Source organism: Protopterus annectens, chromosome 9.part0, assembly GCF_019279795.1.
Source record: "Protopterus annectens isolate FY-2018-M chromosome 9.part0, PAN1.0, whole genome shotgun sequence".
Taxonomy (NCBI): Eukaryota; Metazoa; Chordata; order Ceratodontiformes; family Protopteridae; genus Protopterus; species Protopterus annectens.
Window position 1 is genome coordinate 1,367,350,286 of NC_056743.1, and position 16,677 is coordinate 1,367,366,962.

At 37.4% G+C, this 16,677-nt stretch overlaps 1 protein-coding gene across 2 annotated transcripts in view; it reads right to left on the reverse strand.

Moving 5' to 3' along the window:
• Positions 1 to 16,677, reverse strand: part of LOC122812081 (gamma-aminobutyric acid type B receptor subunit 1-like) — a 2,214,644-nt gene that overhangs the window by 316,421 nt on the left and 1,881,546 nt on the right. For both annotated transcript variants that reach the window (XM_044084349.1, XM_044084350.1), the window contains one exon: positions 12,005 to 12,070. In XM_044084349.1, the coding sequence (XP_043940284.1) occupies positions 12,005 to 12,070 (66 nt within the window). The remainder of the gene's footprint in view (positions 1 to 12,004; positions 12,071 to 16,677) is intronic.

Below are 16,677 nucleotides of genomic sequence, written 5' to 3' on the forward strand. Positions count from 1 at the left end.
AATCTCTGAGGTCTATCAAGTTAATAGATGTGCTTATACAAATACATGGCAAGATGGACATTATATTCAATAATGCATCTTATAAGAGATGAAAACAGAGGAATAAACCTCTCTGGAATTATAGAACATGCCTTTGGAAATCAGTGAAGCCAAACAGAAGGATTTTCATAGTATAATAGGCACAAGAATTTTCAACAGGCATGACTGTATCCCTTACAAGAGGATCAGACTGGAAGGGTACCTCACCCAAACTGTATAATGTACGAATGTTCACCAAAATGAAGTTTAGTACATTTTTTCACCTTTAGTTTGAGACCATTGTACTTTCCTGTGCAATTGTGAGTCAGTGAAAGACCAAATAACAACATACAATTTACAGTTGCCTGCACACTTGGGTAACCATATGTCAGGAGTGTTTATTCAAAAATTTGAGAAAAAGATGTCAAATCTGAGTACCCTACACTGAGTCCCTACTGTATACCACTGGAAAATTGTTTTGCTTGCAGAACTGTCATCTGTGTTTCTAACCACAAACAACTAGTTTGCTATCTACTACATAACATATGGATTAACTCATTCACTCCAATGGAGCTCAGGAAGTTTGCACTGTAGCTTCCAATGAGCAGAGCCTAAGCCTTGTGACAGAATCAAATTATGTCCTCTCATTTCAAACAAATATATCTCTGGAACCATAGTGGTTATGAAAGAAGTATGAATGGCAAACCCTTCAACACAAACTATTTTTATAGTGATAGTAGTCTTTAGGTTCTAGGTCTTAAAGTAAATTTTCTAATTCACAGTAAACACAGTAACTATTACACTTGTAATACTTTGTAAACAACTTACAATATCTCAGCACTCACTCAAGTTATTACCATACTGTCAGCAGCATTTTATTCATGTAGCTGAGAGCTTTCTTATGAGGGTAAGAAGTTCTGACTGTGTTACTTGGTTGTTGAGATGTTTAAAAAAATGTGAAAATATATATCTATATAAATTAATATCATAAAAACAAAACAACAGTTAATATCTCTTTAGCTGCACTAGACAGATATCAAATATTAATACAGTTGAGTTTCCCACTGTGTAAGCTTAAGATGAAATGTTTTAAAATCATGTACATAGCATGGTTTTTCAATTACTGATGCAATATGAACAAGCAATATTTGATGCCTAGAAGTATCAATAGGTATTAATAGCAGATGCACCTGGCAGAGTCAGTCAGATGTAATGAGTTAATACTCAGATTTACAAGTTTGTCAACAATGCCTCCACATTGCATACTGTCAACGGCCTTGGCCAGGTCCATATATGATGCATGCAGTGCATAACTGCTATCCACTGCATCAGTGACTTTTTCACAGGAATTATTAAGGTTGAAGAGGCAGGTCCTACTTTTGACAAAGCCAACTTGATGATGGCCTACTGATAAAAGATTTTCAATGTTCAGATTAATGAGGACTGAGTTAATGAGCTACACAGTTGGTGAGACTAATAGATTTATAGTTAGCAGGCACCATGGTTACGCCACACTTGTGTAATGATATTAAAATGAGTATTTTTTCAAGTTTTTTGCAATGTAGCCAATGAGAAGCCTTAGATTAAGGATGTTAAGCAGTGGTTTGATAGGCCATTCCTGGTGCCAATAATCAGGCATCAAGACAGGCTATCAACTACTGTAGATATGGTGATCTTAGCTTTTGACAGTGCTGGCAGGACTTTTCACATAATAATTATACGGGTGGCTGGGACTGCGCAATTTGTGGAATAGTTCCACTATGGACAGAATTTATTTTCATGATTATATTAGCTATTTCCTTTGGATTAATGTGGCAATATAATTGCTGACTACTTCTGAAAATTGCTGAGTGTCAGGTCTTAATGTCTTAAAATAGTTAAAGAAAGATTTGTATTTCTTTATGCCCTTCTGCTTCATTCTTTCTGGCTTGCCCAAGTGTTCTTGTCCATTGGTGGGTCTGCCAACCTCTCCTACAGCCACCAGACTATCTCCATTTTAAGGCTGGGAGTGGTATAGAACCTAGAGCTGTCCCAAGGAGTAATGTCCTTGATTGATTCCACTCTGGGTTTTTTTTTTCACTTAACTCTTGGTTCTTCCCCTCTCCAGAATTTATCTGTTACATCCAAGGGCTGATCCCCTTCATAGACCATGCCTCCCCACAGGGAATGCCTAGATAAACACCCTCCTCCCTGGTATGTGCACACCCATTCCTCTTTCCCAGGGCCTCAAATGCCCAAGCTGCTAGTGGAAATGGGGGTCATTTGGGCCATAGTTAGGGCTTTATCCCTGAATCTTATGGCACTGATATATATATATATATATATATATATATATATATATATATATATATATATATATATATATATACGGGTGTACTTCAAAGTATCAAATCCCACATCATCGAGACACTATCGCTGAAACTGCAGAACATCGAACACCTGGGACATCAAAAACTTTCCATGGTAAAAGAACAAATTGGCTACCATGGTTAACTATGCCCTTTCCCCACTGTACTGCGATCTTGGAGTTGGCATATTTAGTTAGAGGGGATGTTTGGGGGGCTTCATCGGTGGATTTGATTTGCCTTTTTGTTTTTTTTTGTTATGTTGGGTTAGTGGTTGTTTTCATAGGGTTAATTTTGATGTTCCAGATATTCAATGTTCTGAAGTTTCGGCAATGTCATCTCTAAGATGTGCAATTTGATGAAGTGGTAATTTGATGCTATGAAGAAGACCCATATATATATATATGTATGTGTGTGTGCATAAATATATATATATAAATATTTCTCAGTGGCTATTTTAATTTCATATTCAGCTTTGGGATTCCGAGTGGTTTCCTTAAGGTCTTTGCTAGCTTGCTTGTGTATTCCTAAATTGGCTGGAAGGAGACTTCTTATAAGCATGATATCATTTTTTTCTTACTTTTATGATTTAGTTTATTTATATGGATATTTCACGACAGGGGTTGATTTTAAATTTTTCATCATATTTGGTGTGAATCTGTACTGCCTTATCACTTGAGCTATGCAAATGGGAGTAGAAGTCAGAGGCCTATGCAGCTTTAGCAGTGGGGTCCCTTCAGAGAAGGATAACCATTACTTTATCCAGTAGCTGAAGAAAGTTTGCTTTAGGTACGTCCCTAAACAAAGAAGTATTTGCAGGATAAGTAGCAGTACCAACATTACTAAAGCAAAAGAAAATGGTTTACAGTCTGATTTAACCAGGCAAAAATTCTATCCATGGAGGTGTGCAAGAAGGAGCCATATTTGTGAGGATAAGAGCAAGGATATCTGGGCCACTAAGAGAAAGGGTTTGCTACTGTATAGGGCTGCAAGCAAACTTCTGTTAAGAAAAAAAAAATGTTTTCTTTATGGTTTTGTCTGTCAAGAAACAAATTCCACCAGGACAACCTCCATGGCTTTTTGGTGCACAACACAAGCTGTCCTCAACCCACATGCCTACAATCAAGCACTCCATATGGTAAGTATATAAATAACTACAAGTGCTTTGCCCTTAATTTAAAGAACACACAAAACTAATGGATGATGGAGTTTCCAGCCAGTCTAAAGCCACTTACTTCATCTCAAAACACCATATCAAAAAAGCCAGACAGGTGATTTTCACACCCAGTTTAGAATAACATTAGAGTGTTTACTTCCCATTATTTGTCACTTAGCCCACAATACCAGAGAAATTCAAACAGATTTATTAACCTCTTCCCAATCTAAAACATCACAGTGTTAACATTACAAAAGGCCATCTAGCTCCCAGTTACAGCATGATCCACATTTTTTCCCTCACATTTACATTTAAAGTTCTAAATAATAGCTTCTGCTCAAACCTAAGAAACAAACTAAAAATCAGATCTTCCCTACACATTCTAAGAAATGACAATGCTGCATTAACTCTAACATGTTCCCCTTTCAGGCTCACATCTGGAGAACACAGCTTCAGCGAAATCACCTTGCTAACTGGAAACTCTTTCTGGCATGACTAATACAGAATATAGAATATTCCTTTTTTCAGGAAATAGTAGACTTTCTTAATATACCATATAATTTTCCATATTTCTTGACAATTGTTAATTTCCACCCCATCACCGTTAAGCACTCCATTTTAACCCCTGATGTAGGCCTAAAGATATGTTACCTTAAACTAAGCCTCCTTTTGACTGATAATCTCAAAACACTAACAGTGCTGGCTTGGTACAATGTTATTATACTGTACAGCATGGAAGAAAAAGTGGATTAATGTATAGCATAACGAATAAAAAGCAAGTGTGTTTACTTACTGGAGAACAACTGTTTACTATACCTGAGATTTTCTGTATATGAACCTATTAAAAACGTCTTTGTGGTGGATACGGCTTATTGGTGCTTTTTTCTTGTTTATTTTTCTGTATACGAGTTACTTTAATTTCAGCAACTGAGCCAATTCCACTATATTTCTTTACCTGTGCATTTGCACCAAAGTCATGCATGAAAATGATCCTAGGAGCAGTGTACCCACCTGGTAAACAAAGTAAAATAAAATGAATAAAGATGTCAAGGAATGATGGATAATTGGAATTCCCCAATATAAATGTATTGGGATCATAGGTAATATCAGCTATCATTTTCAGGAAGGTACATGGATGGAGTTCTACAGCCAACTATGTAGTGGTAATTAATTTTGTTTAGGGTTATTTGGGCATCTAAATTTCAGGTTCTGAGGAATCACTTATAAGGTGGTAATATCCTTGACAAAATTTATTTATTTATTTGTTACATTGTTTACCGGGAAAGTCCAACTGGGCCAGAAGCCCATTTCAAGCGGAGGCCCAGGGAGAAAAGCTCCATAGAAATGCAAGCAATATACAATAATTTACATACAGTAAGATGCAGAATACATATCTTCTAGTTAGTGTATACAAAGTAGTATTCAATACAGTTTTCTAGTAGATACAGGTTCAAAAAGAAAAACACAAGCATTTCAGTGAAGATCATTGTGAGAAAAAATAAAGTTAGTAGTGTGTACATATTGAATAATATTTATTAAACTATACATATATAGTAACTTGACTTAAACAAATATGTTCAAGTTGCAGGAAGGCCTCATGTTCAGACATTCTTTTTGTTAAAATGACTCCCAGCTTTGAGTAGCGCCACCTTAATTTGTTCTCAATTAGACTGTACTAGGTCTGCACATCCAGACTTACTCTGAATAAAACACGTGCTATGTGGGCAGCAAAAGCTTTAGCTATAATGCCATCTTATCCCAACTTGGCACAGAGTGTATCCCCTAAAATGGAATCAGCTTCATAGCCACTTATCAAATTATCTTGTCCTTGAATTTCTGCATCATTCTGGGTGATGGCAAAGTACCACTGCAGACAAGAGGCATGCCTGCTTTAGACACATGCATAGCAAGATTTGTTATATTTTTCTGCACAGCTATGTATTTACCCGCAAATTTACAACTGTCTGGTTTAACTGCATTTGTCAAAATGGAGGGATCTAAGGTGGCTCTAACATTCCGCTGAACTTCTCTGCTCAGAAATTCTAGACAAAGTCAAAAATAATGAGAGGACAAGGGCCCAAAATCAGCTATACTATTAAAGTTTTATTCTATTTCACTTAAAAAAGTGAACAGAACAGTTTTTGAATCATCATGCATTTTCTAAGCAATAAGAAGCATGGAACTGTAATGTCTGGATTTAGTGTCTAACTGTAATCCTCAGTCATATACCAGGGATCAAAACTTTTTTACAACAGACAGGAAAACAACTCTGAGGCAACATTAGCGGTGTTCTGCAAAATCAGGATCAGTGAGAGGTATGTTGTCAATAGAAACACAGTGAACCATCACTCTTTAATAATCCAGCTTTGTGAGAGTGCTGTCAGTATGCCTAACAAAGGACTTCACTATTACTAAAACATAGCCATGGACAGCTGCAGACTTTGCAGACCTCAAGGGCTTGGAATCAGCACACTTGTCAGTCTTTGTGATATCTGCACTGTATGCAGGGGTGTATCGTGTTGTGTCACAGTGGCCGAGGTGTCTTAATTCTCTGTTTAGGAGACTCAGGAAGTGATTTATTAACAATCTCACTGTAAGTATGATTTGGGAGGAGGACACCATTAAGTACTCATTAAGAGTTGGCATCATTAAGTGCACATTAATGGTATATATAGTTATACCTCTTATGGTCCCCGTGATCGCTTGCCTAGTAGTGCTCCTTTTCTAAGTGTAGTAGAATTGCTCTGTGCTGATGATGTATGTAGTTGACATTCATCAAATGTGATACAATGTGAGAGGGACATCTTCAAGTTCATTAAATGCTTACATCTCTTACATATTAATTCTTTATAAGGCAGCAATAATGACTGTTTGCTAAGTATGAGCTAATTATTATAATGCTTCAATATATTAAATGCCAACAGGTCGGTAGGAGAAGGAGCAACAGCTGGCTGAAACAGTCAAATAGGTTTTAAGAAAAAGGATATGTTTAAATCTTAAACTTAGACATCTTAATGTGCTGACACAGAAAATTGATATAAAACTGATATAAAACACTGACGCTGCACAACGGCAGACAATGGCAGTATTGTGTGAATTGGTTAGTAATGCTACAAACAACAAGTGGCAGGGTATTGTGAAAAACATGTATGTTGGGTCACAAAACTACAGGTAAAGAAAGGCAAGAGTGATAAATACCCTTACAATCTGAATATGCTGTCACTAAGGCTAAATATGATCTATTAATTACATTTACAGTAATATGCTGTGTGATATACAGCACCAGTGTACATCACTGTGCTATCTTAACAGTCTATTTAGAGTAACACTGCAATGCCAGCAAAAAGCAGCAGTGCAAATAGTTACATTTTAGTAATGCAGAATCTGAGCAAGCGTCAAGTCAAAGTAACAAAACACAAACAGTGATGGGTTGTAAGATTTTTATTTATTTAATTGTAGTTAAAATTTGTTACCCAGGGTAAAGTACAGATCAAAAATTACCATCTCTGTGTCTGCCCAGAAAAGACAGAGGAATGCAAAGTAAGTTATATTACATACAATATAAAACAGCTAGAATTCTAAAGAGCATAAACAACTGTGGCATACAGTAATCGAGAACAAACAATGTAGTAATGAGTTATGCACAGCAATATGACACATATGTTAACAGCAAAGGCAAAGGTCAGAGTCTAAATATAACTGGATTTAACAGTTCTGCAACATTTACAAATAATTTGAACAACAGTCTAAACAACAGTGCAATGAAAAGAAGAATATACACTTGTTGTTGTCTTTCGGCTTTTCCCAGTTAGGGGAAGCAACAGCGGAACTCCGGTCCGTTAATGATTGGCAGTAGATTTTCACGAACGCCGAGGTGCCAGCTTGACGTTCAACCTTCAGCGAAGGCATGCCCATTTACGCATGTCTTTTGAACGCCCACCCAACTGCGAGGAGGACATGCAGACTCCACACAGAAGGCACTCCCTGCACTCCAGCTGAGAATCGAACAGGAGAACCCCTTGCTGTGAGGCAACAACGCTACAGTTGCACCACCGCAGAAAAAAAATATTGCACAATAGATTGCAGTTTTTCAGAATGGATATTTTTTGCCCTAATTATTATTAGTCATGTGCAATACTTGCAAATAGTGTAGTTTAGCAGAAATGAACACACACACACACATATATATATATATATATATATATATATATATATATATATATAGATGTATATATAGATATATATAAAAAGTTGGACTACGGAAACTAGCTACTACTAACTGGATGTGCAATATACCTAGAAGTGCAATAGCATTTACTTCCTAATGGCTATACTGACCTGAAGAAAACGAAAAACAATGTAGAACAGGAGGAATGGGGCTTACCTTATTTGTGCAGATTCCCAATTTATTTTCATGCTGGATTTAGAGAAAAAGTGTCTACCAGGCGTTGAGCTCTACCAGAAGACAGGGAGTTGAGTTTATCTGTGAGTTATTCTTGACTAATACACCACCAGTATAACAATGCTTTACTCTCTGCAGTTCCATGTAGATCCCAGATGATGTTGGGAATAAATAGTTTCTTCTTCTCTCTTGTTAGCACAGCTTCAGGCAGCTATGCATTAAAGAACTGCAACATTTATGTAATGGGGCATGGATCCGCCAAAAAAGTGACAGCCAAGTAAACACTGATACAGTGGTAATCACTGACTCAACAACGCCTGGTAAGTAGAATATATTGCAGAAATCATGCATTGAGTCCCTCAGAGATCGATGCTCGGAACACTCGTTTTTGGCATTTATTTCTCTGACATCAAGGCAAATGTCACTGACCTCTGGCTGACTAAATTTGTAGATGATTACAAATTAGGAGCTGTCAATGAATCTCACACTGACACAAATGTTCTCCAGTAGGGGCTGACATAGACAAACAACTGGTGTCAGAGCCATGGACTAAAACTAAATGTCAAGAAGTGCATAAAAGTATCCTTCAGAAAGTAATTCATCCATGGTAACTGTCATACTGACAACACACTCCTTAGAGCTAACCCAGTAGTTGGGGGCTTGGGGACACACACAGACAGTAATCTAGCCTTTGACCATCACGTCTGCATCTGTGAGAAAATAATTCTATATTGTGCAACTTATAAACAAAGGTATTGACATCTAGGTCCAAGGAAGTCATTGTTCCACTGTATTTGGCATTCATCAGATTTACCACTGAGTACAATTCCCCCTTTGGTATGTTCTTAATCAGGCATATCCGACAAATGGAGCATCCACAGAGGTTCCTCACTAAAAGACTACAGGGCGTAAGTAATATGTCCTATGCAGATTGCCTCAAGGCCCTATGTCTGTATTCTATCTCCTACAGGCTGTTGAGGGGAGATGTATGCCTGACATACAGGGCACTGTCAGATCCCACTCTGATGGGCCTCTTGCATATCGGCAAAACCATCAGTACCAGAATTACCCGTTTTTAAGACTTAAACCTTGCCTGTGATATAAATAGGACCTGCTGGAGAGGCAGGTATGTATCCCAGAGACTACCCCATCTCTAGAACAGCCTCCCTGTCCATGTAAAACAGAGTTCCTCCCAAACCCATTTCAAGTGTAACTTGGACAACTGGATGGGGAACAGGAAATTCATCCCTGGCTTGCCACCTATGTCTCTAATGGACACAGGCAACCTGTAAATGGTAGGCCCCTACTTGTAAATGTTTCATTTCTCAAACCCCTACTTCCACTTATCAAGGGTACTAGAACTTGTCAGAGATTTGGGATGCATGAATAGGCTTAAAAAGGCCCTTGTCATCATTAGCCTGGTAAACACCTATGAACCTATTAATGGGGTAATGCTGACTTGTGTTTCTGGAAACTTTATGCACAGGTCTTTATTAACCAGAAATCAATCAAAGAAATACTGCAAGATGCAATTGGCTGTTGCTTATAATATGACTGTTCTCTCTCCATTAGATCTTCGGAAGATACCTATTGTTAAGATGGTAAAAGCAGTTATGACAAAGATATGTGGTGGTTTGGGCTAACCTCTGCTTCCTACCACTACCATTGGCCAATGCCTGTACATCTTTATGAAAGCTATCCATCTTTTTCTGTCTGCTGAGGCTGGTGTGTAAAATTCATGCATAAAAGTGCCTGTTGGAGTGGTGTCAAGGCCCTTTTGGTTTGCTTTCTATAACTATGACTCTTACTATCAAAAATGTGATATTATTCATAGTAGTTCAGTATCTTTTCTCTAATGGACACAGTTGTGTTTCCATAAATCTTTATATTAACATGCTTTAGTGTTTTTCATCATGCACACGTTTTGAACATCAGGAATAGGAGCAAATGAGCATGCTATGCAAGCAATCACAGGGATCATAAGATCCCTCTCTATGAATCTGTAATAAAAGATTGAATGGCCTGAACATCGACTCACAGTTCATTGAGACCAGAGCACTGAAAAATACAGTTGTTTGAATCTCATTGCATTGAATTGCAATAGTTGGCCAACAGCTCAGAAATCTATGTTTAAGTCAGAATGAATACAAACATTTACTGCTGTCATGTTATACAGCTGTTGGCTAACTATTGAGATTTGATACGATGAGATTCAAACAAGTCAACTTTTAACAATTGTATTCTTCAATGCTTTGGTCTGGATGAACTGAGATTAGATGTCGTGGCCATTTGACCTTTTAATACAGATCTCTTATCCATATACACTTTAAGCAAAGAAATTTAAAAGTTCTTGCCACTCTTTACAAGCAGTTAATAATGCTCACTTCCCAAATTAAACAAGGCAGTACATGGTAACCCTCATGTAAATGTATGTCTTCCTATCCAATCACTATGACTGGCCTTAAAAGTTGCCAAAGTACTACTTTGTTTGACTGGTAGTGGTAATTTATTCCATAGATTAGGAACACATTGAGTTAGGAACCTACCTCTCCCGAAAGTTTTTATTTTTGTGTAGATTTAAATCCTTAGTGCAGATGTTTGTAGACCACTTGTTCTATAAAGAATCACATTATTTCTCTTTGCAGTGTATCTGGGGTCATTTGCATAGCTGTGCTACAAGGGTTATGTTAATGGAGCACTTAGACTCCAAGGTAGTGGTAGGTTCTTTGATAAGTACTAGGCTAAAGGCCCTTGTGGGCCATTTTAAGCCTAGACAATTTCCCTTTTGGTGCTTGAATTAACCTATCCTGTTTGGTGTTAGAGTGGCCTTACTAATTCCGTGGTTGATAATTATATATTACTCATAGTGAGAATAACTGGGATAATACCATAGATAATTTGAGGGGACCCATATGTGGGATAAAACAGTTAGGAGCTGTGTCTGTCCATTGCGAATGTAAGAGACAGTCTTGGGATAAATTGTCTATTACCCATCCAGATATCCAAGTTGTGCTTGAATATGTGCATTGATGAGCTTTGTTTTAAATGTATGGAGAATCTGTTCCAGAGCAGCAGTATCATCTGAGATATACCTGCCCCTCCAAACCATTCCATTAATGTGCAGAAGAGTTTTGGATCCCTATACTGAGTATTTATGATTTCCATTACAGAAATATACTGAATGTGACTTACTGTTGTGCTTTATGTACATCAGTACTGGTTCAGAGGATACTTTGTATGCAGACACAGGTCAGCTCTTTGTTGTCTCTGTAGGTTACTGAGTATAGTGACAGGGCTTTGAGTTGGTTCATGTTGGACGTATTGTTTATGCCTTCTATGCTTTTAGTAAGGTATCTCTGTGGGTGTTCCAATTGTAGGATGTATCTGGACAGATATATGTCAAACAGAGCATTATACATCATGACTGGCCTAATGAGGGCTGGGTAAACAGGGGACAATGACATCCTTAGATCTAGACACAATCCCTTGTTTATAAGATGTGCAACATAGAAAGGCTTTCTTACAATGGACACATGTTGGTCGAACGTTAGGTCATTGTCTACATACGTTTCTAAATCCTAAACAGCTGTGTAAAATATTAATGGCATAATGTGAATGCAGTAGTTTCCTGGGATGTATGACTTCACAAAGGATATGATAATGTATTTTTTTGGCATCTACGTTCAGTACATGATTTTGTCACCACTTGTTTGTTTAGGATAAACCTTCCTGCAGGGTGCAACTATTTGTGAATTATGTGCTTCTTCATTAGCACTGTGTATTTTGTTTATGAAAACTGCCCATAGTTTCTTACTCTGCTATCATTTTTTTTTAGTTTTACTTCTAGGAATATACTGTCTATTTCACGAAGACGTATAAAGCTTATAGATGAGTTTTCTTACAAAAAGAAATGTCTCTAGTGTATTTTTGTATTGTAACACATATAATATATGTTGAGAAAAGGATACAGTCTGGATTGCTACACTTACTTCATCACCAGATTAAATAAAATAAAATAAATGCATAACAGAGAAAAAGCAACATAACCAGCCAGGCAAAACAATATGGATCAAAGATGCATACCTCACAAAATACCTTGCGAGCTTCTGTTTCATAAAACAGCCCAACAATGATTCTTGCATCTTGTCTCTGAAAAAAAATATATATATATTAAACTGAGATAGCATACTATCCTCAACAACAGCTGCATAGAAAAGCGTGATCAGAATGATCCCATGGTAATGGTGACTAAAAAGAAGTGGAAACAAAAGTTACTATATTTAACTATTTTGCATTACTTAGCTACTTAAAATACTCATGATTACTTAAAGGAAAAATTGTGAATGTGTAAGTTAAATTATTATAACAGTAGATATTCGAATGATCACTGCTGCATCAACCATATTTATATGGGTTATACCCTGCCAAGAAAATAACAGCTGTCCAGCTTCCAAAGCTGCAGGGCACCTTCCATGCACACAAACTGTCAGTCAGCTTGAGCTGAGCTGAGTAAAAGACAAGAATGGGTGTGAACTGCATAGCCCTTCAGAGCTTCCCTGCCAGCAGAGAGACAGAGGTCGAGCACAGAAAGGATAATGCTAGGAACAGCAAAAAAAAAATGTCTACAACCTGTATAAAAAATACACTCAAAAAAATAAAGGGGATGGAGGAAGGAAATAGCTACTGCAGAAACAATCCTTCAAACATCTACTGTTATAATAAGTTTAACTTACACAGTTGTACTATAGTCATCATATCGATCGCATCTGCAAACTGGGTAGATTACCTTAGATAACTACATTTGGGAGATGGAAAGAGAAGAGTCCAGGAGCCTCTGGAGAGAAGTCCTAGCAAAGCTTGTTCAGGACCTAGAGAAGAAATCAAACTTATAGTCATTGTGAAAGTATGTACAGTGGACCAAGTAGCAGCTTCTAAAATACTTTGGAATCTGACCCTTTCCAAAAATCCACAGATGAAGCCAAGACATTGGTAGAGTGGTCCTTGACCCTGCCTGGAATAGTTTTGCTAAGGTGAGTATAATAAAAAATAACAGCCTTAGACAACCATCTGTCTGTTTTGACAAAGTCTGTCCCTTCTTACCTTCACAAGGACAGAACCCACCCTGGGACCTCTCTTGTTCCGTATATATTTCTCGTACAGTAGGCCAACATGGAAGGACAACTGGTGCGCCCACCTAATCATGAAGGGATTAAATAAATTTAAAATTGAACCTATGAACAAGAAATGAACAACCGATCGGTAAGATTTAGTTCTGTCAAGATAGTACTCAAATTGTCTTTGGGGCATGTAAGAGATAGAGCATCCTTTCTCCCTCATTCTTAGGTTTAGGAAAGAAACTGGGGAGATGGTTTTGGTTTGGTTTTAATTAAACTGAGATACCATTTTAGGCATGAAATAATGATTAGCTCTCAAAGAAATCCTGTCTCTAGGGAAAAATGTGATAAGATTGATTCACAATTAAAGTTTGTGACTCAAATACAGTTCTAGCATAGGTCAGAGCAATCAGTAAAAATGTTTTCCATGTTAAGAACCTCAATTCAGCCATGCTAGTTGATCCAAATGGAACAAGTGTTAGCTCATCTAACACAAAATTAAGATCTTAAGGAGGGGTGACCAGTTTACTTTGTAGGCCTCTTGTGCAAAACCCCTTTCCAGAACATTTTGACATTTGACTGCTTTGAAAGACAATCCATTGGTAGACATGCTGAAATGTTCTATAAATGAATCTTGAAAAGGAATAAAAAAGGTGATAGGATAGTAACTCACACAAATATTGAAGAAACAGAGAACAATTAGCCCTGAATGGGTGCTTGGTTATGTTGTTGGCACCAGCTAGAACATTTTTCCATTTGTTATTATACATTTTTTAGTAGCAGGCTTTCTGGTCTCCATTACTACCTGCTGCACATCCTCAGTAATGTGTTGCCTAATTAGTACCCTGTCTTCCAGGCAGTCAATTGAAGTTGATTGATGTTGAGGTGTATCAAGCACCCCTATTCTGTTAGGAAACTTGTGGTAATTGTCCTATGGCATTTCCAAAATAAGGGAGAGTCATGGGTGCCTGGACCACAAAGGAATCATCACAATGGTCTGGGGATACCTTCTGAATTTTCAGAAGTACCCTGGTTAATTAGTGGCAAATATGTTAACGCATACAAGAATATTTCTGTCCAAGGAAAAGAAAAAAAAAACATCTGTCTTCCAGGCCTGCTAGCATGAAGTACCAGAACAATACCTTGTCATTTGATTTCTCAGAGTAGAGGCAAATAGGTTCTACTTGGGGGACTCCCCATAGATGGATCACATTTTGGAAGATACTCTTATCTAGTTTCCATTTGTGAGGGTTTGCCCTGGTCATTCACATCTTGTCTGCCACACAATTTGTCCTGATGGACTGAAAAATGTCTGTATAGTGAGAATGTGCTGAGAAGCTATATCCCAAGCTAACATGGCTTTTCTGCAATGTGGGTTATGACCTGGTTTCCCTTGCTTGTTGATATACCATGACTGTGGTATTCTATATAACCACTTGAAGAGATCCCAGGGACCAAAGATAGTTCAGAGAGTTGAGTGCTTTGATCAGTGCAAGCATCTCCTTCATATATATATGTGCTTGCATCTGCTTTTGGCGTCCAATACCCTCTGCATTTTTATCCCTCATGAAACTAGTTCCCAAGTAAAATCTAAAATGTCTCTAGTGACTGACTGCTTAGGAGCAGTGAAGGAGAATGGGAGACCTGGATTTAAGGATATCTGTTTTCTCTCACAAAAGACTTATTTTCTGAAAAACCTCCAGCACTGGGATTTAGAAAGATAAAGGGTGCTGATGCTGGGACCAAAGAGATTTCAGATACCACTTATAAGGAGAATCATAGATGCCACCAGGCCCAATATTGTAAGGTATTCCTTGGCAGTGACTAAAGTCTGAGTAGAAAATCTTAGAAATAGATGTATGTAAAGATCTATTTTTTCCCTAAGGAAGAAAAGCTCTTTGAATTGAGGTTTCTAGTTGACATCCCAGAAATACAATCCCCTGTATAGGAGTCAAGAAAGACTTTTGAATGTTCTCCAGTTTGTGCAAGAAATCTATCACTGAAAAGAGACAGATTATTTACACTTTGAAAATGACTCTGCAAAGATAAGCAAGTCATCTAACCATGGAAAAATAACCAAAAAGTACAAATGGTGTACTAAAAAACTTTAACATAAACAAAAAACGTTGCACTGAATGACATAAATAGATGATATGTTAAAAATGTTATTATATTCATTACAGCATGAGCAAAACTTCATCAGAATCAATGTGACAACAACTTCCTTCTATTTAAAAACCTTCAAAGGCACCAAAAAGTGCAAGAGCTACACCCTTAAAACCATTAAACACATAGTAATACACAAAATAATACATATTACAAACTACATAAAATATGTGACAATTACATAAAAAAAATAAAAACATTAAATTACAGGCATGCAGCTTTGACTTTTAAAGCAGGTTTAATAGAAATTAGAACATTAATCCCTGGTGGGGCAATGGGGTTTGATAACAGCTGCCAGTAAAGTTCCCTGTGTTCTACCAGCAACTCCCAATCACTACCCCTAATAGGGTATGACACTTTTACAAGAATTGTAAAAGCAAACTTTCTAAACTCCTTACATAAAACAGAATGCTTTTATAACGCATTGTAATTGTTCCCTTTACTGATAGCATAAATATGCTGGTATATTCTTATTCTCAAGGGGCCAATCATCTTACCAACATAAACGTGCCACTGCAAGGCAGTACCTGTAAAATAGGAACATCAGATAAAGAAAGTGCCACTGCAGGACAGCACCCTTAAATTGGGGACTCCAGTAAGAAAAGTGCCACTGCAGGACAGCACCCTTAAAGATCATGAAGATCACTCCTCTCCGTTAAACTTCTTTTTTTGCACTGAGGCAAGCCATCCACCCCCACCCCCTCAAACTATTATATATACCAACTACAACATCGCAAAACCTCAGAGAAAAGGGAATATGCCAAGAAATGGCCATCTCAGACTTGGTATATGTAAGTCTGTTTTTGGCCATTCAGTCTCTGTGTTTTAGAATTGCTGTAGCAGGTCCCGATATTTCAAATGGTTACTGATATAAAGTATATAATTTAAAACATGAATACAGGAACAGTAAATTTAGAAGATATATACATTCAGCGTATGTTTCTCTGACTATAACAAAGGACCACATTATATCTAACATAATGAAGTCACTGAAAAGATAATAATAAGCTACTTATGTTTTTTGTTTGTAAACAACTCAGTGGTAGTATGACTGCCCTATTATTATTTAGTAAGCAGCATACTAAAAATGTATGTAAATAAGGTATTACTAAGGTGTATATGCTTGAACTGTTGCCATGTCTACCTGAAGCAGATGTTGGTTAGATCCTGCTCACTCAGTGAGTCTGTTTCTTGGCTCCAAGCAGTACTCTGTGCTGTCCATCTCTGCCACAGTGTTGCTCATTGTAGTATATGTGTTTTGTGATATTAGCAGTGAGTTAAAGAGGATTCCATTCCTGTATGAAGGACTGTTTACAGTACATGCCACAGCAACACTTGTAGTTTCTTACTGAGTGCTGGTTTGCTGTTTCGCAAGGTCACCTTGTATTTCTAAAGAAATGTCTGCAGGAAATTTGGATATGTTTTTCTGAATCATGGATGAGACAGAGCATTGCTTTTTAGTGGAATTGAGATTGC